General features: G+C 35.2%; 3 protein-coding genes and 1 pseudogene across 5 annotated transcripts; 3 read left to right on the top strand and 1 right to left on the bottom strand.

The window, feature by feature from the left end:
* Positions 1-1,511: 1,511 nt before the first annotated feature.
* LOC139821592 (ankyrin repeat domain-containing protein 13C) lies at positions 1,512-8,676 on the top strand. Of its 3 annotated transcripts, none has more exons than XM_071792761.1 (9): positions 1,512-2,548; positions 2,711-2,752; positions 2,961-3,065; positions 3,191-3,322; positions 3,949-4,160; positions 4,432-4,563; positions 4,727-4,888; positions 5,059-5,459; positions 6,261-8,676. In XM_071792761.1, the coding sequence occupies exons 1-9, from the start codon at positions 2,425-2,427 to the stop codon at positions 6,274-6,276; spliced, it is 1,326 nt and encodes a 441-aa protein (XP_071648862.1). In that variant the 5' UTR covers positions 1,512-2,424; the 3' UTR covers positions 6,277-8,676. The 3 variants fall into 3 exon arrangements, with proteins under 3 accessions (XP_071648862.1, XP_071648861.1, XP_071648860.1); XM_071792760.1 differs by lacking the exon at positions 6,261-8,676 and adding an exon at positions 5,787-5,887 and having other exon boundaries at positions 3,949-4,148; XM_071792759.1 differs by lacking the exon at positions 6,261-8,676 and adding an exon at positions 5,787-5,887.
* Positions 8,677-11,981: 3,305 nt separating this feature from the next.
* LOC139822039 (uncharacterized) lies at positions 11,982-15,695 on the top strand. Its single transcript, XM_071793555.1, has 4 exons — positions 11,982-12,204; positions 12,674-12,833; positions 14,052-14,274; positions 15,060-15,695. The coding sequence occupies exons 1-4, from the start codon at positions 12,172-12,174 to the stop codon at positions 15,460-15,462; spliced, it is 819 nt and encodes a 272-aa protein (XP_071649656.1). The 5' UTR covers positions 11,982-12,171; the 3' UTR covers positions 15,463-15,695.
* A 285-nt stretch (positions 15,696-15,980) lies between these two features.
* Positions 15,981-19,943, bottom strand: LOC139821432 (uncharacterized; the record flags this gene model as incomplete). The annotated part of the gene is made up of 4 exons (XM_071792431.1): positions 15,981-16,797; positions 16,889-18,093; positions 18,326-18,415; positions 18,560-19,943. Coding segments are annotated over 4 exons (2,802 nt in total), but the record flags the coding sequence as incomplete, so codon positions are not given.
* A 2-nt stretch (positions 19,944-19,945) lies between these two features.
* On the top strand, positions 19,946-21,394 carry LOC139821431 (uncharacterized; annotated as a pseudogene).
* The last annotated feature ends 2,814 nt before the right edge of the window (positions 21,395-24,208 follow it).

The raw sequence follows: 24,208 nt of genomic DNA, 5'->3' as shown, positions 1-24,208 counted from the left end.
TATATATGGTAAAAAAAGCTGCGCAACGATACCGAAACTACCGAATCTATCGTTTAAAAAAATTAAACTGAATTTAAAGCTTTTTAGTATAGTGAATTAATTGAATTTCACAGTGCAGTTTATCATATTTGTTATTTTATCGTTTAAGAAAATCATATATCTTTTTCCCAATTTCCGGAAGGGCGCAATATAATTGTATATTATGTTTGTAATGATCTTCTGGTATTTATTAGTATGCATCAGATAGCATTCGTAATAACATCTCGGTGCAATCCAATTTCATAATACGCTTGACAGATCTAGTGTCATATTTCCTGTGTGTCATAATGAATAACCGGCTGGGTAACCGTGCGCTTAATCGCGCGTAGCCTCGCACTCCTGATGACATAACTGGAGACTAATGGAAAGTTCATGAGCGCGGATTGGACAATTTCATATTTAATTGCGGCATTCGATCAACATTACATCCAGTAGTGGAGACATGTATGTCCTAATTACATTTAAAGAAATCACACCTCTGTCAAATATTGAGTTATTTTGATTATGCAGAGCTCATATTTTTTCATTATTAAGTATTGCTATGTAAAAGTCATTTGTGCACGTGGCAATACGAATTACTTTTTCTTTTACGTCTATTATTACGATTATGCGTTCAGGATAGGATAATATAATCTCATGTAATGTTGTAAGAAAGTATTATTGTATTAAAGAATGTAAGTAACAAAAACCGTAAGATAATAATAATTATTATTAAACTATATATATAATATTTTACTATGCAATATTTTAATCGTCACTTTTACCTTTCATGCAGTTTACATTGAAAGCGAGAAAATTAATTAATTAAAACTGTTAATTGCGGCTTTTACAATATGTACATTTTGTTCAAATCAATCATGAAATGGAAGAATAATAATCTATATTTCTATAGGTGATTCGTCCTCTTTATTCTCTTCATAATCTACACATGTATGCAATGTAAACTATATATGTTTATATGTCATATTTACATGGATCATCGAACATTTATATTTCATCAGAAATATTGAGAAATCGTGTTTTATTTGCAATTTTATTTTTAGTTGCTATTATTGAAATTTGAGCACAATTTTTAGGATGCCACGAAAAGTTTTAACAATCGTTTTCAAGATTTTTATTTTATACCTGTAAAAAAAAAATAAAAATATTATGCATATTTATTGCAAGCGTAAACTGTAAAGAGCTCAGTATATAATTAAAAAATTACTTTTTATTTCTGTAGAACTGTTGCAAAAAAAATACAGTTCAAAGAAATCAATAAATTACTTAATTAATCATTCAATTTATAGTAATTTACATATGTAAACAATCCATATGTAAATGTAATCTTGATGGCTGAAATTACGACACGACTTCAGCATCGGCAGCAATTTTACCGACGGCGCCGAGAGGCGATTGAGGCGAAGGTCTGTCTTAAAATGAGTGTAGGCGGCGATATCGAACGGGGGATTTTCGTATCCGAGAGAGCGAGACCCGAGACCCGAGGACGACCCGAGGCCGAGGGCCACGACTCCCACGGCAAATGCCGGTGTGGTGTGTGGTCGCCGTTTACGGGCCCGTCTGCGAACATACAAACCCATTCTCGCGTGCGTCCCGGAATCCCGGAAGGCAGAAACTCGTTAATCGCGCTGTCGCGCGCCGAATGCCGAATGTTCGTCGTTGAGTGAGTGAACGCCATATTATGAGCCGAACACCTTGCCTGGGAAGTGTGGGAAGTCACCTCTCCGTTGAGCGACTCGCGTTCCCTCGACACGGTCGCACGATCGCTCGCTATTTCCCATTCCCAGGCGCGTCCTTCGGGACGGATGCGTATGCCGCGTATGCGTGCCGCCAGCGCGAACGAATGTAACGGGGCTCGCGATTGAGATCGCGATCTGTCATCAGCCGATCAGCCGTCCATATCGCGCCGCGATACGCTGCCAAGTTGATAATCCTGCCTGGGAAGTCTGGGAAGCGGTTAGGCCTCAAAGTATACACACACACATGCGTACATACATATATTTTGCGCGAGCACGGCTTAGCACGGTCATAATTGATCATAATGTTGAATGCGAGTTCCGCGGACGCACGGAAGTTCGAGCTTAAAGAGGTATTGTTGTTCAACGTAAGGAAGCGCCGATACAGTTAGATAAGATATAAAGAGAGAAAGAGAGAAGGAAGTGTGACAGTTATGTAAAAAGTATCAACAAGAGTGAGTCAACATGTCGAGTCGCAAGCTCGCCGGGAGGCGATACCTGCCTGGTGCGCTGTGATGCCTGGTAATGTCAGCGCGATACGTGATGGTCCACGTCGATGTCACGCATGGAATGCACTGTAGTACGGAACGTCGAGAATCTCGGGTTCAGTTGCTCCGCTGTTGTAACTTGTAACGCATAGGGATCTCAGATGCCGATGATCATGGCGCAGGAGAGCGAGAAGTATCCGCTTCACAGATGTATATTTCAAGGGGACGTGAAGACGCTGAACATCTTGATTAGGACACACGACATTACCGAAAAGGATAAACAAGGTTCGCTTTAAAATTGGAGCGTTAATTCCATTTCAAATATCTTCCGTTCCAAATATCTCTTATTCGCATGTAGAAGTAAAGACAATGAGAATTACTCAACTCTTTGAGGATGACAAGTATAACGAAGCTGAACAACTAACTCTAGCCTGTCTTTTGTTGCAGGAAATACACCTTTGCATTTGGCTGTGATGTTAGGAAGGAAAGGTACGGATACTTCTATCTTATTTCATCGTATTAGAGCATTTGAAGTATTTGTGGAATATTCTGCAGAATATTCTGATTACTTATCTGAAAAATTCAAATGTTAATGTTCTTCATCCAAGTGCTCCGTTTAAACTAATGACACAAAATATTAAAAGTAATTTTCCAGTTGGAGTAGATGAAACATATACTTTGTTTTGTTACGTTGCAGAATGTGTTCAATTACTGCTTGCACATGGGGCATCTGTAAAGGTGAAGAATCTGGCTGGTTGGAGTCCATTGGCCGAAGCAATCAGTTATGGAGATAGACAAACCAGTTCGTATAAAATGCAATTTACAAATATGGATTTAATACGCTACTTATTTTGATGAGAATGAGAATGAGATGAGAATTATACAGATCGGAAGGAGTTGAAGATCCATTTAAAATTTTGTTTGTAGTATCATCTTTATTACGTAAATTGAAGCAACAAGCGAGAGAGCAAATGGAAGAAAGGAGGCCGAATTTAGTTGCTGCGTTGCATCAAATGGGTGATTTTTATATGGAATTAAAATGGGATTTTCAGAGTTGGGGTGAGTTTCTCACGCATTTCTTTCGATCTTTAATTCATTGCAGAATCACGTTATTTATCATAGTGTATGCACCTGGAAAGGTGAATAGTGACAATCGGAATATTTGTTTCTATGATTATGGCATAATTTTTTTTGTAGCACTCTTTCGTAATATTATGTTTTTTCGCTTTTATGTGATTTTCTATTAATGATGTTGAACTGAATATTTTATTTCCTTTACACTTCTCATTTGTGTTGACTTATGTATATTTTATTTTCTGAAGATAAAAAAAATACAAGTATATGGCCAAATTTATCTTTTTGTCATTTAAAACTTAACATTATAAATAACTTATAGTTTATCATTTTTAATTTTTTTTGTTTTATCAAAAATTGTATATACTTAAAAATATTTGTGAAAAATTAATATATAAGCAAACAAAAAAATTTGTATATAGTTGTTAATATTCTTGCTAAGAAAAGACCCTTGAGAAGGAGGAGTTTGTCAAAAATTCTGCTATTAATGTCTGATTCGGTCAAGTAACTTACGGAGCTTTTATTCTGAATATTATGCATATTCTTGATATTTTTTTCTGTCTTTCAGCCAATATAAATTTGTAAATTTGTAAATTTGTTTGTGTTTTCAGTGCCGCTAGTTTCAAGAGTATTGCCGTCAGATATATGTAAGATCCATAAAAGTGGAGCTTCAATTAGGATGGACACGACTCTTGTAGATTTTAATGATATGAGGTGGGAGAGGGGTGACATATCTTTCATCTTCAATGGTGACCAAAAGCCTAGCCATTCACTGACTGTCCTCGACAATAAAGCCAAACTTTTCCAAAGAGTGAGATATGAGGTTAACAGTTACTTAAATCCATTTTCTTTATATTTATGCTTTTACGTATATAGAATACGAAGAAACTATTTTGTATATATCCATGAATTTTGTTATTTATATACACAATATATTATATTTATTTACTATAATAACAAAGTGAATTCTAGACGATTAGCATTTCTTATATTTATTTTGTTATATTAATCCCACATATAAATATATACATTAAGATTATACATTAATATTATATTAATATCATATATTAAAGAAATCTTTTTTGTATACTTAGGAAACAGAGCTTGAAATAGAGGATGAAGTTGATATTCTTATGTCTAGTGATATTATGGCAGCTCAAATGTCTACCAAAAGTATCACATTTTCTAGAGCACAGACAGGGTGGATTTTTAGAGAGGACAAAAGAGTGAGCACATATTGTAATAATACTGAAGTTTTTTTTGAATCCTTTAGAATTCTTTAAAATTTAGGAATCAATTCTGAGATATTTTATAATCATAAAGTTGTCTTAAGAATGATGTGATAAAACATAAATAAAGCAATATTGAAATAAATGTTAAAAAATTTAGGAAATGGTAGGTGCTTTTCACGCTGATTTTTACCAAATAAATGGCATGGTATTGGAAAGTAGAAAACGTCGTGAGCACTTAAGTGAGGAGGATCTTCAAAAGAATAAAGCTATTATGGAATCCCTTACCAAAGGCAGCTCTCAAGGATTTAAAAATGGCGAAGTAAGAGTTTAATTGCAATGTAAAATCTATTGTTGCTTTAGGGTTTCTGTTTCTTGCAATCATATATTAAATTGTAAAGCGAGAAATCATCTAAATATTTTCTTGCAATATCTTTTATTCTTGCAATATGTGTCAAAATAAATTAATTCTTTCTAAATTTATCTATTTAGCCTCCTATGAGAAGAGCATCGTTGAATCCACCACCAGAATCGAATATAACGTGGGATGAATATGTTGTTGCTCCACCTGGTCAATGTCCACTTCTAGGAAGAAATCTCGTTTACAAGGAAAGTAGCAAATCTTTCAAAGCTACTGTGGCAATGAGTCCAGATTTCCCCCTCACCGTCGACATGCTACTCAATGTTCTGGAAGTGATCACGCCGTTTAAACATCTAAGCAAGCTACGCCAATTCGTACTTATGAAGTTGCCCCCCGGATTCCCGGTTAAGATCGACATACCGATTCTGCCTACAGTCACTGCTAAAATAACTTTTCAAGAGTTTGCCTTCCGAAACGACATAGATCCAGAATTGTTTCAAGTGCCATCAGACTACTTTGAAGATCCAATGAGGTAAATTTGCTCACGACAAAGTAGATTAAGTACTGTATTATTTTATAGATTGTCCATAAAAGATTGGTATAATTCTAGTTTATAATTTTTGTAAAATTGATCACATTTTAGAATATATTTTCTTATGAATATAATTCTTATAACGACATATTGGAAAATTTTTATTTGACTGATGTTATAAACCAAGACCACGTAAAAAAAATCTATAAAATATACAGTGATCTTTATTTCGAACCTTTTAAGAATATAATACGAATAAATTATATATATTATATTGAAAGCTTCGTTTCACATATATTAAGTCTGAAGCACAATAATACATTTCAGAGGTTACGGTGCGTACCTAACTATGATGATGGTTCTTCATACCGCGTCATGTGCTCGAGGATAAACTTCAAGATAAAAATAAAAAAAAGCCTTACCGCAAATGTCTATCATTTTTAACAAATTTTTTTGTCTCGTTAACAAATATTATGTGATTTTTTTGTTTAATTAAATTATGTCAGTACTAATAGAATTTTTCATATTTTGGCTAATCAACTTTTGATAATTCGGGTGTAACAGTGGGTGTATTATGTTTGCTTGGTACTTTTGCATAAGTTTTTACAACTGCCTGCGGCATTTAAAGGGTTAATTTTTTACATTCTTAAAAAAATTATATTCTAAGAATAGTAAAAGTATAGTTATGTATGATGCAATTTAACATTGTACATATACTCATCCGTCCAATTCTCATATCATTTTGCACTTACACTATAAACGACATTTTTTTTTTACTAATCATTAACAATTGCTTTGCAGATTTCCAGACTTATGACGCTTCGACATCCTAATATTAATCAAGATCCAGCCTAGTCGGGGTCTGTTTTCTTCTATGCTAGGGGACAATCTGGCTTTCGTGATTTCAGCCAGTCTGGAAAGCATCTACGCGAGCCATTATGTTGTTCATTGAATAACTTATTGTCATAATTTGATCACACCTAACAGCGAATAGTGTCGAATATTTACGGGATGTTTTCAATAAGGAAGTAAAGCTACAGAAGACAAATCTGTACTGAATCAGAGAAATTTGCATACTATTTAATACCTAACTCAATCATGTTTGTCTACTTGATTTGCGAATCCTATTAATGTTTATAGAGATAAAGATCATTCGTATGTCGTGCTGCACTCGAAGAAGTATATACTATGTACATACGATGAGTGATACAATCTGACGTTTAAAAACACCGCGTTTGAAATTCCCACTATTTGACTGTGTTTGAGAATTGAATCAATGATTTCTCACACTAGGGAGTCTTTCTTAAACCCGTGTCAGATCACGCACCGATGACAAAGAATCGCAAATTGGAGATTAGAGTTTAACCAATCGGAACAAAGTTGATTAAGATTAAAATGTTATCTGTTGGTAAAAATTTAATCTCCAATTAATCCTCGATCTTTGATGCTTGGTCTGGTCGATCTGTCACTGCAGTCATATTGGATTATATCGCGTTAGATTAGGACGATCAATATACACGATTTATCTTTGTGACATACGTAAATTCTTGTTAGCAGCAACAGGTGTAAAAAACAAATAACTTTGATAAACGGTAGTAAATATGTTTTTATGATTTTTCATTGTATTATGTTCCATTGTATCATGATCCAATATGATTGCAGCGATGGGCCAAAGGGCTTAAAATCAAGGAGAATAGATTAGATGACGAATATTGCTATATTTGTATTCTACACTTTTCGCGAATTACCTATTTACTCTAATCAGCGAAGATAACTGTTCATATTTATTTCTTCGCTACTCTCACGAGCAATATGTATTTTTACTATCGGAATTTCGTAAATACTATAGCATTCACAATTGGTCATGTAAAAGAATATTAGTCTAAAATATATTCTTCAGTATTACCGACTTATAATTATATAGTTTATACTATAATGATTGTTAATACCTTTCTTTTTTTTTTTTTAGTACAAAACACCGTTTTTAACGGCTTTTTAACCTTGCGTGAATCAACGCATAAAGTCATCTTTAAATATAACGATTCGTACTCATACCGCATTCAGTACTAACCAGTACTAACTGTCGTTTACGTAATTCTAAATGTAACTACGCGAAGTGTATTTCACGATTATATCCACAAATCATTTTCAGCTTTTTTTTTATTAATTAAACTTTCTTTTAATGAAGATTTGATCGCATGTCATTCTTACCGTAGTTTTTTCATATTTTTAATACAAACATCTTGACACACTTGAGTATTATATTAAAATACTGCGGAAATAAATAATTTAAGTTTACTTCAAATTACACGAAAAATAAGAATTTAATATTTATTTGTATTTATGAGGATTAATTCACGAAAAATGATACCGATTTCAATTTTTTATTTAATTAAAGAAAGAAGTTTTTTTATATACCTGCATTTACAAAGTTTCTTCGCGCTTTGAAATAGAATAAGGTTTATTTCGATTCAATATTTTCAACAGAATTTCGAATTTCTTTGTAGATGCAGATTTGCAGTATTTTATATCCATCACATAAGGTCATTAATGTCCTAAAATGGTGATCGGGTTTAGATGCAATTTTTAGCCTGATTTTCGTGTTGATGCCCATTTGTACTCCACTTGTCTCCCCTCTTCGCATCTTAATAACAAACGTTGGACGCGTCTAAAATTAAGCTAACTTATAATCATAGAATTATATATAATTATAATCGTGACCTTCATTACAATCACTTCCGAGGCAAAGCGTCTCACGCCTTAGTTGTGCGCGATCGGTAGCTCGTTCTTGACGAGGGTAATGAAGAGGGGGACATCCGACCACTTTGAAACACGAATTTGTGCACAGGAGTCCATTTCCTATATACGCCCTAATAAGCGCCTTAACTTATGTATATACTTTAGACATTAATGACCCCGGGTGTATATTGCGTTGTGTATAAGCGAGATGGACATTATTATTTGAAGAATGCGAAAGTATGAGTGCGGGTTGATTTTCCTCCTCGCTACCGAATGACTCTCTCTCGAACAATCACGACGAGACCTAGCTCGATCATGTTTTTGCGATGGTCTGGATTTCTCAACGAATAATAGACACAGATTTCGAAATAAACGAGTGGATTTTCTTTGCCTATTATTCAGTTGTACAAATTCCATTACGTTTTGTTCACAGTTAGGTTGATTGTATATGAAATAAAAGAAAAACGTAAAATATCAATATCGGTATTTTTGATATCGATTACAATCCTTGATCATTAAGTAAGATATAAAGTATCACTAGTAAAGGTATATCAGAGTATCAAAGATATTTAAATGTATACAGATTGCGTATGTATGTCGGGTGCTGTTACGTGCGACACCTTCCATCTTAGGATTTCGAAATTTCTAGTACTTTCAAATCCTTCTCGATGAGTCTTTTTTTAAACAATTCCCTTAACAAGCATCGCTTAATGCGGTATCTCGATATATAAATCCATCTTGCAATTTATGTTGACAACATTTGGTGATATTTGTCTTTATATCATCCCTTGTTTGTTTTACGTATCTCCTTTCTGTTAAAACTTTGAATAATGAAACTCTGGCTTTTATCTTACACATTTTAATTGTTAATATTTATTGTTTTTAAAAAACATCTTGCCTTTTTAGAAAGTAAAGGTAAACCTTAAGATTTTTGAAAGTGATTTGCTCGCGTAACTATAATTTTGCTCGGCCTGTCAGTTCTGTTCATAACATGAATTTTACCGAGCTGTATTGTTATTTTAATAAAGTTTAGAATAACATCCCCTCCTATATTTTACTTTAATCTTTCTAAATATTGACGCGTTGCACACGAACGTAACATTACGTTGCAAGAAATTTTCAGATATTTAAATGTTTATAATACATTTCACGAAAAATGGAGTTATTTAAATTGGAAACATTTCTCTCGACTAATCCCAACATAGAACAGCCATATTGTGAGATTCTCGCAATATAACTGTTGCTCCAATTTTACTAAAGTATTATGTGTGTTGATTGAGATTCCGTTATAAGCTTCTTAGTCGATAATTAATTTGAGCTAATACGGGGTCTCTATAGTATATATAGCGCCATAATATTCGACGATAACTGCCGATAGACGATCGAAGACTATTTCAATATCGTTATCCGTACAAGTGGTTCATGATATAGTCGTCTAGAACTTATTTTTCTTTTTTATCATATCTAATCTTTTTTGCTTATATTAAAAATGTGAATTTTATGATTTCAGAAAAAAAATTATCGGCAAGAATGAATGGTGTAACTTTCCTAATTGTAAGATCGTGATTAACTGATCAATTAAAGGGCACGTACCGATCGCAATGCGATGCATGAGTACGAAGGGGCGGGCGGGATCATTACGCGTGTTACTTCGTGTTACTTCGACACGCGAGTCTATTAATTGCCGTGTATTGCCGCGTAATCCGAGCACGGTCATCCCCTGCATATGTTACGTGTCGCGCGATCTTGAACTACTTGCGGCCAATTTTACTTGCGGCCTTCCCTCCGCGGCTGACGCAGCCGAAACTGAGGAGTCGTGCGTGAACACACGCACGCCTAGCACACACTTATGTCTATCTCTATCAATGTAGATCAACTTTAATCTAATTCTTAGAACTTAGAAAAAGATAAAAAATAAGTCGAACCGAGATTAAAGTTAATCTGCATTGGTAGAGATGGACATTATTATTTTAAGTATGAGAACTATACCTATAAGCAGTCAAGATGACTGATTTTTTAAAAATAAAAAATGCTCGAATTTATAACGGTGTATCTTCAGAGATTTTCCATGATTTGTTACAACAATACGTTTAATATATTTTCCCTTCATCCTTTTTAAAAAAATATATATATATACTTAAATAATAGGAATTAATCTGCTTCAATGTAATATTCTAGTGTTAAAGAAAAAAAGACTTAAATAGAAGAAAATAATCATCGGTAATTCTTCTGTTAAAGAAAGGGAATATTGCGATACCTAAAATCTTGTGTACATGACGTAAAAGTGTTGGTATATATTTATTTCAATTTTGTGTTAATCACAATGCGTGAGATGTAACAAAAGATTAATAATTAATGTAGATATATATCGTGCTGCTACATGTAGATGTAAAACAAAGCTTATAGGATTTAATTGCAACTTTTGGACCGATTTTTAGTTTTAACGCCCATTGTCTCGTATTTGACGTTCGCCAGATGCGTCTTGCTTTGCAATTTTTTGTTTTGAACAATAAAATATATAATATATCTGTGATGTGTCTTGTTCTTAAATAAAATGTACTGAAATAAAAAGCGATGGAATGGCGAATTAATTAATATTATAACAATAAATTAATATTCTGAAAAAATTATGACTGTTAAATAATATTCTATTATTTATTCGTATTTTCTTAAATGTAGTAAACAGATAACTGCGAAAAATATTACAAATAAAGATAATTGAAACAAAATAAATAATACAACTCTTTTTTTATTCATCATAATTATAACTTCCTTAGGAAAGAAATATGACTGTTCTCTGATTGGGAAACATTATGTTTGCCCCGTAGCAAGAGTGCATATATGTACAATAACAGAATTAGGATGGACACATAGCACCTGATAAAGTTTCCGGGAAGAGAAAGTCTGTTGTCTCTCAGATTATTGCGAAAGTTCCCGCTGTTTTTTTTACATTTACGACATGTGTGCGTTTTGCGTAAGATTGACATCTTTAAAAAAAGTATAGTACGATAGAATAACACGCTCTCTTTTATTCTCGAAATTAACGGAAATGGAATTCCATAGGAAGAAACCGCATTGAAAAAGGAAAGCTAAGAAAGAAGGGTGAAACGTTTTAATTTATGAAACACACCTTTATACTTTTAGTATTAAAAATAATTGCATGATAAGAAGAAATTAATTTCTCTAGCAAGCGTAAAAGAAAATAATAATATGATATAATCACAACTGTGTAGAAACATTTCTAACATACAAAAAAGTGTTATATAACATTATACTTAAAAATATATAAAAAATAATTTTTTTAGCATATAATATATAAAATTAAAAGAAAATTAGTATATTTTTTAAATATATCTTGGAGTTAACAATTTTAAAAGTTTGAAAGCATCCGATTAGATGCTCTTTCTTATTTTACTTTTTGATATCGATAATTAAGCATAAATTAAATTTAATGTATTCTATTAAAGTTGGAATCAAATCCCATATCTCATTTTTCATTTTTATTTTCTTAAATGTAATAAACTGCTAGATAACTGCGAAATATTCGAAATAAAGGAGACTGAAACGACATATGCTTTCTTCCATGTGCGATTATAATTTCTTTAGAAAAAAATCACTATTGCAAAATCCTCTGACTCGAACATACAGATATGAGGACTTGCGAGATACTTACATAACAACATCCTGCACCTCAGAAACATTGTGTGTGCGTATTTGAACGGAAAAATGTAAAGCGGAAAGATAGTTTCCATACCTTTGGGCGTGTCTTACCGATTGTCAACGTCCTTGTCAGCACGGCGGCTCCTAAGAGCGACCTAAGCTCAAACAACCGAGACCACCTTGAAGCATGAAGAGGGGCATATATTGACATGTTACAGGAGAGGATATATAGAGGTTTTGCACGCTGCCATAAGAACGGATTAGCTTTCCGTGTCTCGAACACTGTGTTTCTCCGAAAAATGCAAGCAGTGATATGAACATCAGCAATATGAAGTTCTTCTTTGTTGTAAGTAAATTAAATATTTTTTTCGAATCCGAGGGGTTTATAGCATATTGAAATATCAAATGGTTAACACTTTCCAGCTTAAAAGTTAATTAATAATAATTAGTTTAAAAGTAAATTATTGGTATCTATACACTGACTGATTGTAAATTGAGTTGTTAAATTTGGCATTAAATCCAGCTTAATAGTCCAGCTTTCAAGTGTTTTTTTATTTAATATTATAAATTTGATAAAATTCTTTTAATTTTTAAATAATATATTAGTAATTCTATAAATACGTGAAATGCTAATATATATATACATTTTTTAAAATTATTAATACATTATACATATTATTATATTAATAACATAATAAATTATATATATATATTTACATAAATTTAAAAAATATATATTACACTTACACATTCATAAATATTTGTATGTGCATGTGTGTATAATATATATAATCCTCTATAAATATTTTCTACAGATATCGACCTTCGCTCTAATTGCAATATGCCGTGGCGCGGACGAATCTCTGGATGAATCAAAATTGCTGACAAAACTAACGCCAATAATCGGTTCACAGCCTGTATATTCGGATAATACACATAATCAAAAAGATTTGATTGCATCCGCGAGTGATCGAAGTAAGAGAACAATAATATTTTATTTATATATAATTTATACATATATGATTTATGATTTTATGCGTGATCGTAACATTTATTTATTACTTATTTTTCCATGCTCTTATTATATTATTTATAGAATTATGGACTTATTTTTGTTTATGAGTAAAAAGGAATAGTTTCACTCGCAACGATAAACGATTAAACGCGGAATAATTCAAGGAGATCGCTAGCGCATGACTACGAGCAAACTTTTTTGATATGACAATTTAATGGCACCTTCGTTACATAACGTAATAGGGTTTATGGTACACAGGCATTATATTCCATACATGATTACGTTAATTATTTTGTGATTACTGAAACATATAGTTCATTGCGTTAGAAACTTTTAAGAGTTGCACAAAGTATACGGAAGTACGAGAAACGCATATTGATTCGAAGTAGTTTCTTTGAAGTCTTGTGAGAATCATTTCTATTTCTTCCTGAGAGGTCAAGTCCTTCGAGTAGTGCGTTATATTATTAGCATCTTATTACAACTAGTGATGTTTTTTCCGCTTTTGTAATGGGAAGCGCCCGACTTTCAAAGTCAGAGCGTGAGAATGGCAGTGACACACTTACTTAATATGCTGATTACTCATCGCGCTATTATCTTACGTCGTGCAATGTGAATATGAATCGCGATCGATTATTATACCAATTACGTTCAAAACTTCATTTTGAATTCTGCGCGCGTAACTTCCGTAATTTGTGCGCGTTTTAATTTCCATAACTTACAAGCAATTTCTAATAAACGCACGGTAAACAATTATTCTATTCATTTTATAAACTCTTTCAATTAACAAGAAAGAATGATATATTGTTTGCCACATAACTGTTCTATAATACAACAAACTTAAATTTTAAGCCGTGATGTCAATCACTTTAATTTTACACGGTTTGGAAATAAATACTGATCGAGTATTAAAAATTAATAGAAAATGATTTCAATATCATCTCGCGTAAATCAAGTACTTTAATTTATATCTGCATGCATTCCGCTATTTTCTTTCAAATTTTTACTTCACTTTTTATAGACATCATGCTCTCAAAGTCAAGAACTTCAAAAAGATGTTAAAAAATCTCAAATTTCTAAGTTCCAGGTCATAAAATCTTTTTAAAAAGTTATTTTTATTTTATTTTTAATCGACATCTTTGATGCTAATGTGATTTATTTACAAAAAATATTCGTGTTAGCGTTTCATATAACAAAAGGTTATCCTGGATCAATTGGTGGATATCCCGGATCAATTGGAGGATATCCCGGATCAATTGGAGGATATCCCGGATCAATTGGAGGATATTCCGGAGGATATGCTGGAGGATACCCCGGAGGATATGGTACGGGAATCATTGGATCCGTTTATCCTGGTACATCATATCGTGGTAGCAATCTAATTCCAGGTGGCGGTTATATTGGGTAAGATTTAATTTGATCACTTTTTTTATATATAGAATTATTTTAGAAAAGGAGAACATACACAGAGAGAGTATTTATTTAAAATATGAGCGCATACTTTGAACTTAATATTCCAGTAGATATTGAATCTATACTATGTATTTATTTAACATATTAATATAAAAATTAATGTTTATATTAATTCTCACAAGTGTCCAGTTTTTAATGCATTTATAAATAAACAAACGGACAAATATAAGCAAATAAAAAAAAGATGTTATATAAAAGAATAAAGTATATAAATAAAAAGAATATGCTCTAATTGTAAGAAGAGAGATAAAAAAAAAGACAGCATATTGCACCCCAAGAAGAATACTGTCACAACTAAAAAAGTTAAACTCATAAAAAATATACCTAATTCCCTACATGCTATAATAGTGTTACAAGTCTATATGCAAAATTCGCCGCACGCGAGCAGAAGAGTCATTATTTTTTTAATAAACCGATTAAGTTGCGGTCGTTGGATGAATAGTGTAAATGAATCATAAGTGAGTTGACAAGTGAATCACAGCAGACGTCTTCGAAAAACAGTATAAGCTTCATTATAACAAAATGTCGTAATTGCAATTGCGTTAGTTATCTCACGATTCAAAAGCAATTGAATTAAATTTGTTTTTTCTCTCTCCTGAAAATTGTGAATTTTTGAGTTGTGACAGCATTCTTCTCGGGGTGCGATATATTTAAGCGACGCATCTAATTAAAAATGAAATAAATTAAGGAGAGGGAAATAAAATTTTTCGTTGCAGATATGGTTACGCAGGAAACTATCCGGGATATTCTGGCTCTGGCGGATATGGGGGATATGGAGGATATGGAGGATCTGGGGGATATGGTGGTTATGGAAGAGGATATCCTGGTGGTTATGGTGGTTACGGTGGTTATGGTGGGGGCGGATACGGGGGATATGGGGGATATGGGGGATATGGGGGTGTTACGAGCGTCGGAGGTTACGACGATGGTTCTTTAGGATATGGACGTGGTGGTTACGGTCGCTACGATGGATACGATAATTATGGTTATGGAAACGCATATGGTACAAATTACGGCACAACATATGCAGCGAGGAGTCCATATGCTCCATATAGTTATCGAAGTGATAGTTACGGCACTTCCCTTAGTAATCCATCTGGTTATCGTGGTTATTCATAAACGTGACTTTGTAATTTGTATACATTTTTACGTAACACTTACAAATGTGTTACAATCAAAAATTTCTTTATAAATTAATATGTTTGTCTTAACATATAATATATACTTTTAGCAACAAACAATTAATTGATGTAATACACACAAAAGAAAAATTATGATATTATAATTTTATAACATACATACATACCAAACATACATACTATATTAAAATAAAAAACTGATAATAATTGTAATGTTTACGATATTTCTTGTCCTTATTTATACATATATTTGTCTATTTATAATAAAATCTTAATTTTTCGTTACTATATTAAAAACTTTTTATTTTATATCTAATTTTTAACATATTAATAAGCATTATCTGTTACTTTTATTGATTGATTTAAAATTATTTTTATTAGTTATTGTTGTGCTATTGAATTATTATTTAATAAAAATTTGTGTTGTTCATTGATTTGCTAATTATTAGCAATATTATGAAATATCTAAGGATAATAATAAAAAATTAACCATTCACATAAAATTTTTGTTTTATTACAATAATCTCTACACATCTAAATGTATATATTAATACATACTATTTAATCTCGCTTCTATCGGAATGATAGAATGTTTTAGGACTGAAATTTTAAATCTCTATTATAAATTGTAATAAATATTAGGATATTGGTTGTTGTCGAACCGCATAAAGTATAGGAATAGCGTTTATGAAAAATCTCTCTCTTTAGTTTTGCATGAAACTATTGAATAACCATAATAAATATAATCTAATATGAGCTTTATAATTTCTATTAATTTTTAAAATTGTAATTTTTGAAAATAATATATGGAGTAACATATTTAAATAATAGAAAATTGAGCAATATGTATAAAATTGGAAGGAAGAATGTTGAGAGGACTGTATCTATAACATATAAGAAATCTATTTTAAATTTCGTATTTAAGGCAAATTTTTTATAAATTGTAAAGTATTGTGTATTACTTTTAATTCACCATTTATCTGTTTTTTATGTGGATAAATAATTTATTAATTCACAAAGAGATATAACAGTATTGAAGAAATTTGCTATTAATTCAATTTGGAGTTTAAAGCTTTTGTATATTCTATTGACTTTGGTTATTCCGGCAAATATTACAAATATTTTTAATTTGGCCATCCATCAACTAACCAGCAGCTGACGGACGGGCAATGCCAATATCCTATATTTATTGCTATTCTCCAGGAGAAGATAAGCTTGTCTTTTTAGAACGAGCGCATCTTAAGCTTAATAAGTTAGTGTTACACTCTTTATTTCGCCTTTCTGCTTTTGCTTCTTCTTCGCTCGACAGTCTTAACTGGAACATTCAAAAAACCAAGATTGGTTTGATTTAATGCTTCTTTGAGATAATCGATATTGCCAAGTTGATTTATGTCGAGCGGTTTTACAATGATTTTGCTGTCTTGTGTATCACATGTGTCGCATGCATATGGAACAGGAGTGGCGGACGGGAACATAATTTTCATCTTATCGCTGTCCATCTCGTTGCCAGGACAGTATGGTACGAAGATAACAGGAATGAATCCAAACTGACCAATGACAGAGGTGAGAGTCGAGCTGGTTTCTACGTTTGTGTTGTTATTCGGCTCGACTAAGTAACAAGGACATGATTGTGGATTTGGCCCTATTGGTAACGAAAAGGGCTTGACGTTGATGGAGCTGGGCGGCTGAACCCCGATAGCGTCGACAGCGAAATTCGTCCGGAATGTCTGCTCAAGGCGTGCATTTACCTGTCTTTCCGGAGCAGAGGAAGGTCCATCCGACTGAAAGGATACATTAGAAATCGCTTTGCTGTCCACATTGGCAGAATTGTTATATTGTCCGTCCACATTAAATGCGTCCTCTTCTTGTTCCAACTTTTTAAATTCGTTTAAGACTTTAGACTGTCGTTGTGAATTGTAAGATGGATAGAATATTGTTTTTTGATACTGATCCTGATCGTGCACAGAAAATTGATTGAAATCATTTTTAAGTGGTTTTTTTATTTGCTGCGGCTCCGTATGTATCAGGTGATCATAAAGTTGCGGATTCAATTTAAACGCGTTTATGTATTGATGATCTTCGATTTCGTATTTCAATGATGATGGTGTTGAGCTTGTTTGTAGCAGCGAGTTGATTTTATTTGCGTTGTAAATGGTTTCCTTTTTCCCATAGATTGGTGATTGGATTTCATATTGAGGTTTCTGATGTAAATATAACGATGTATCAACGTCCGTTGGACGTGACAATTTTGATAATTCGATATCTTTTAGAGTATAGCCTGTATACGAAGAATCAGTTTTGTTATTAAAATTATATTGCGAGATGGAGTTATATTTATCTGTATCAAATGAATAAGTCGCAGGATGGTAATTTCTTATCGGTTCTTTATACGAAGGTCTTCTTGTTGGTTTTATTCCGGGTATGTAATCTGGATCACCAGGCCATGGTCCATCGGGACCTGGGGAACCGGTTGGCCACGGTCCATCAGGACCATCAGGTCCAATATCTCCCACACCACCAATATCTCCTATGCCGCCAACACCACCAATTGGACCTTCTGGGCTCTTTGAATCTTCTGTAGATTCTGGATACGCAGGGTAACCTGGATGACCTACAAATATGTAATTAAAACCATACAAATAAATAATAATAATTTCTTATAAATCTTATGCAAATGTAAATAACGTATACGTATATAGTGGAACATTTTAAAATATTTAAAATTACAAGAATATCAGCTCCTAAAATAATCTTAATAATATACTTGGTTTGACCAGCTTGAAAGAAAAGCTTGGTTTACTTTTGTATATTAATTCCGGGATGTGATAAATCATCCGGTTTACCTGGCGTTTCAGAATGTGAAGGTGCATCAGGCGTTTCTGATGTGACGGGATAAATAGGATATCCAGGATATGACGGCCTTCCTGGTTTTCCTGGAATATTAAACATCTCTGATGTACCAAAAGTGCCAGATAAACTAATGATTGACCAGGTATTATTTCTATATGTTCCGGATCGATATAATAATTTTCCTGGTTTTTCTAGTATTCCCGAAGTATCAAATGAAAATGACGTACCTGGCGTAACAGGATATGTTGGATATAATGGTAATTCGACTATTCCTGGAGTGCCAGGAATTTCATGAGTTCCTGGATGCCCCGGATATGATGGTGTTCCTGGAAATCCGGGTGTACCCGGGGTACCAGGGATGCCTGGTGTTCCGGGATGTCCAGGATATGACGGCGTTCCTGGTTTGCCAGGCTTTCCCGGTATACCAGGGATGCCAGGAGTTCCTGGATGCCCCGGATATGATGGTGTTCCTGGAAATCCGGGTGTCCCCGGGGTACCAGGGATGCCTGGTGTTCCGGGATGTCCAGGATATGACGGCGTTCCTGGTTTGCCAGGCTTTCCCGGTATACCAGGGATGCCAGGAGTTCCTGGATGCCCCGGATATGATGGTGTTCCTGGAAATCCGGGTGTGCCCGGGGTTCCAGGGATGCCTGGTGTTCCGGGATGTCCAGGATATGACGGCGTTCCTGGTTTGCCAGGCTTTCCCGGTATACCAGGGATGCCAGGAGTTCCTGGATGCCCCGGATATGATGGTGTTCCTGGAAATCCGGGTGTGCCCGGGGTACCAGGGATGCCTGGTGTTCCGGGATGTCCAGGATATGACGGCGTTCCTGGTTTGCCAGGCTTTCCCGGTATACCAGGGATGCCAGGAGTTCCTGGATGCCCCGGATATGATGGTGTTCCTGGAAATCCGGGTGTGCCCGGGGTACCAGGGATGCCTGGTGTTCCGGGATGTCCAGGATATGACGGCGTTCCTGGTTTGCCAGGCTTTCCCGGTATACCAGGGATGCCAGGAGTTCCTGGATGCCCCGGATATGATGGTGTTCCTGGAAATCCGGGTGTGCCCGGGGTACCAGGGATGCCTGGTGTTCCGGGATGTCCAGGATATGACGGCGTTCCTGGTTTGCCAGGCTTTCCCGGTATACCAGGGATGCCAGGAGTTCCTGGATGCCCCGGATATGATGGTGTTCCTGGAAATCCGGGTGTGCCCGGGGTACCAGGGATGCCTGGTGTTCCGGGATGTCCAGGATATGACGGCGTTCCTGGTTTGCCAGGCTTTCCCGGTATACCAGGGATGCCAGGAATTCCTGGATGCCCCGGATATGATGGTGTTCCTGGAAATCCGGGTGTCCCCGGGGTACCAGGGATGCCTGGTGTTTCGGGATGTCCAGGATATGACGGCGTTCCTGGTTTGCCAGGCTTTCCCGGTGTACCAGGGATGCCAGGAGTTCCTGGATGCCCCGGATATGATGGTGTTCCTGGAAATCCGGGTGTGCCCGGGGTTCCAGGAATGCCTGGTGTTCCGGGATGTCCAGGATATGACGGCGTTCCTGGTTTGCCAGGCTTTCCCGGTGTACCAGGGATGCCAGGAGTTCCTGGATGCCCCGGATATGATGGTGTTCCTGGAATCCTGGTGTCGGGTGTGCCCGGGTGTTCCAGGGATGCCTGGTGTTCCGGGATGTCCAGGATATGACGGCGTTCCTGGTTTGCCAGGCTTTCCTGGTATACCAGGGATGCCAGGAGTTCCTGGATGCCCCGGATATGAGGTGTTCCTGGAAATCCGGGTGTGCCCGGGGTACCAGGGATGCCTGGTGTTCCGGGATGTCCAGGATATGACGGCGTTCCTGGTTTGCCAGGCTTTCCTGGTATACCAGGGATGCCAGGAGTTCCTGGATGTCCCGGATATGATGGTGTTCCTGGAAATCCGGGTGTGCCCGGGGTACCAGGGATACCTGGTGTTCCGGGATGTTCAGGATATGACGGCGTTCCTGGTTTGCCAGGCTTTCCTGGTATACCAGGGATGCCAGGAGTTCCTGGATGCCCCGGATATGATGGTGTTCCTGGAAATCCGGGTGTGCCCGGGGTACCAGGGATGCCTGGTGTTCCGGGATGTCCAGGATATGACGGCGTTCCTGGTTTGCCAGGCTTTCCCGGTATACCAGGGATGCCAGGAGTTCCTGGATGCCCGGATATGATGGTGTTCCTGGAATCCGGGTGTGCCCGGGGTACCAGGGATGCCTGGTGTTCCGGGATGTCCAGGATATGACGGCGTTCCTGGTTTGCCAGGCTTTCCCGGTATACCAGGGATGCCAGGAGTTCCTGGATGCCCCGGATATGATGGTGTTCCTGGAAATCCGGGTGTGCCCGGGGTTCCAGGAATGCCTGGTGTTCCGGGATGTTCAGGATATGACGGCGTTCCTGGTTTGCCAGGCTTTCCCGGTATACCAGGGATGCCAGGAGTTCCTGGATGCCCCGGATATGATGGTGTTCCTGGAAATCCGGGTGTGCCCGGGGTTCCAGGGATGTCTGGTGTTCCGGGATGTCCAGGATATGACGGCGTTCCTGGTTTGCCAGGCTTTCCCGGTATACCAGGGATGCCAGGAGTTCCTGGATGCCCCGGATATGATGGTGTTCCTGGAAATCCGGGTGTGCCCGATGTACCAGGGATGCCTGGTGTTCCGGGATGTCCAGGATATGACGGCGTTCCTGGTTTGCCAGGCTTTTCCGGTGTACCAGGGATGCCAGGAGTTCCTGGATGCCCCGGATATGATGGTGTTCCTGGAAATCCGGGTGTCCCCGGGGTACCAGGGATGCCTGGTGTTCCGGGATGTCCAGGATATGACGGCGTTCCTGGTTTGCCAGGCTTTCCTGGTATACCAGGGATGCCAGGAGTTCCAGGAGTTCCTGGTTGCCCCGGATATGATGGTGTTCCTGGAAATCCGGGTGTGCCCGATGTACCAGGGATGCCAGGATATAACGGCGGTTTTGGTTTTCCAGGTCTTTCTGGGGTACCGATTATATCAGGTTTGTTGGGATGTCCTGAAAATGGTGACAAATACTAATTAATTAAAATAAGTTATTAAAGAAAATATTTTCTCGTTTAATAACGTTTTCTAATGTTAGGTTTGAACATCAAGATGATAATTTGATTCGTGTTGACTCTCCATTGTAACTTTAATGAGAAGATACAATGTTAAATATTACTGTTATTCTAATATATACAGTATAATAAGTTTTATATATTATCGCTCTATATTTTATACATATCTTGCGGTACGATTTTGAACACGTTATAATATATTAATAATATAGTATATTATTTTGAATTTATACCAGATGAATCAGGCCTGTAAGGAGGTCGAGTCGGTATCGTTTCAATCGTTGATCCACTTCCGATAGGCGCTGCTTATTAAAAAGTAATCACATATTTATTTCAGTGTTACACTTATACACACACATATATATATATATATGTATATAGATTCTTATTTACGCACTTCCTCCACTTGGTATTGTGAGAGGTGGAACATTCGTGTTTGTATATTGCGCACACACCATGGGAAAAGACAACTCTCGCCATGGTGTAATTACACCATGATGCTCGTGGTGATCATGTTTGTCTCCGTTTGCATGATGTTCATGCTTGTGAAGGAAAAGTTCTACATCCCTTCCTGGCTGAACAACGCGATAACCCCATCCGTCACTGATGTAAAACGTTGCTTTTAGTTTGCCAAAAGGGTCGACGTAGCCATAACACCCATAGGTGATTCCATGTGGACCACGTGTTTCATGATGGAATTGACCATGTGGATTGACGTCGTAACCATATTTGTATGCATCTATAAAATGCAATAACCAATTGTAATTGCAATTTTTCATATTTAAATCTTTACTACAAGAAAGAAAGAAGACCATAATTTTTACGTCCCATTTTAGATAAAATTTTATTCTTAAAATGGAGCGTATATATGTTAAAATTATAGACTTACTTTATTTGTGTATTAAATTTCTTATTGTCTGAGCTTCTTTTCATCATTTTTTAAATTTTTTTAACTTGCCTGATTCGAAGTTTTGGCTTAAGTACTGAATTTTTTGTTCATCGCTGATACTCAAAATCACATCGCCATCTCGATTGGTGTTTGTTAATTCCTGAGTGAGTTGCGACATGGAAGTAGCAATCACCTAAAAAATAATTGTTTGTTTTTACTGTTTAACAAAGCAGAAATAAATCAAATCTATATGCTATGCTATGTACATAGTTATTAACATTTCTTTCTTAACACTCTTTATTTTATTTTAATTTTTTTAAATAAATTTTTTAAATAAATTATATCTAACGTTTCACGAAGAGCAAAGAATACTATTAATAGTTGTATGCGGGCTGCGTCAAAGAATAATTTGTTCAATGAATTAAAAAATTAAGTGACTAAAAATGGATGGTAAGACAAATAGAAGGTTGAATTAGAAATAGAAAAAAATTATATTGCGTCTACAGGAACTGATAATGTCGCATTAAATCGTTAATGATTCTAATAACCATAAAAGTTAGTATCTATAAAGTCCTTACGATTAATAAAAATCCGAAGATATTTGTGTTTTATATACAAGTGATATTTCTCAATATTTACTTATAGAGTTATAACTGCAGTTTATGTCTATGAATTTGCTTAAACTGTATTTACAAAGATATTATGTTATTTTTATACAATAAATTTTTTTATTAATAAGAAACAGTTGCTAATCGCAATAATTTGCTTTGTCAAGGCTCGTGACATTTCCAATGAGGCATGATGATAATTATCGAGTTGTGTTTAAAAACAGTTGGCCTTTAATATCAGTCGGTAGAATTAAGTATTTGATGCGATCTGCAAGCGCGCATCGTGAAATATCAGAGTCGGCATTTCCAGTTTCTGCAGCTAGAGCGATTTATAATTCTAGCTATTAATTTTCCAAACATTGTGCAACTGATAACACGCAGCATATAAAGTATTTTAAATATAAATTATAACTTGACTTGAATGTGAGAAAAAAAAAGAAAAGGAAGAAACAAAGAGAGAGATGAGAGAGAGAGAGAAATTTATAAAAATCTAATAAGTTTTGTTTCATTTTTTTATACAATTTCTTACGGTTTTTGTGTGTATTATCCTCTTCTAAAAAAAATGTAAATATTTATTTAAAAAATTATGTTATATTTGAAATAAATAATACTAGGTATTTTTGCGATATTTATGCATACTTATATTTTGTTTCACCAATTTATGTGCTAACGTATAAAATTTTAATAAAAATTTATGAGTCTTAAATTTAAAATTATAATAAAATATTAAACATATTTTTGTTATGTTTATGACTGAAGAAAAAAATCTGAATTTTAAAAGTTAAAACAAAATCAATGTATGCATATTTCTTTTAGCAGAATATTCATCAATAAGGGGTCTGTTTTCCATTTTTGAACTTGTTGCTATTGCGTTTTGATGAAGTAATATATGCTTTCACTTCTCAGATATGCTAGGAAAACTAAAGCTCTCTCTGCCGTTTCTGATCTCAATTAATTATCCATTCTATATAAGCGAAAGTCGAAAGCGATTAATTACTGACAGTAGAAATTCTTATCCAATTTTTAATTATCTGCATCAAATAATAATTTAGAAGAATCTTGCATATATACATATTATATTACACATATATGCATCGCGCGCGTGTGCATGTGTTAAGTATTGGTATTACGTACGTATGATCCATTCATATAAACGTGATGATATAATTTTGTAATGACTGCATAATATTGGGTGCAAGATTATTCTAATTTAATTGAGATTGAGTTTGATTGAGTATTGATACACATATATAGATTTATCTTTTCTTCAAGTTTATAG

This window comes from Temnothorax longispinosus, chromosome 11 (assembly GCF_030848805.1).
Source record: "Temnothorax longispinosus isolate EJ_2023e chromosome 11, Tlon_JGU_v1, whole genome shotgun sequence".
Classification (NCBI taxonomy): Eukaryota; Metazoa; Arthropoda; class Insecta; order Hymenoptera; family Formicidae; genus Temnothorax; species Temnothorax longispinosus.
This window is presented reverse-complemented; position numbering and strand designations above follow the sequence as displayed.

Bases quoted from the DNA above. Each gene is read 5' to 3' on its own strand.
- LOC139821592 (XM_071792759.1), top strand. From the start codon at position 2,425: ATGCCGATGATCATGGCGCAGGAGAGCGAGAAGTATCCGCTTCACAGA. The intron at 2,549-2,710 runs GTTCGCTTTAAA...CTTTTGTTGCAG, and splicing joins TACCGAAAAGGATAAACAAG to GAAATACACCTTTGCATTTG. The intron at 5,460-5,786 runs GTAAATTTGCTC...AATACATTTCAG, and splicing joins TACTTTGAAGATCCAATGAG to AGGTTACGGTGCGTACCTAA.
- LOC139822039 (XM_071793555.1), top strand. From the start codon at position 12,172: ATGAACATCAGCAATATGAAGTTCTTCTTTGTT. The intron at 12,205-12,673 runs GTAAGTAAATTA...TATTTTCTACAG, and splicing joins ATATGAAGTTCTTCTTTGTT to ATATCGACCTTCGCTCTAAT. The intron at 14,275-15,059 runs GTAAGATTTAAT...TTTTCGTTGCAG, and splicing joins CCAGGTGGCGGTTATATTGG to ATATGGTTACGCAGGAAACT.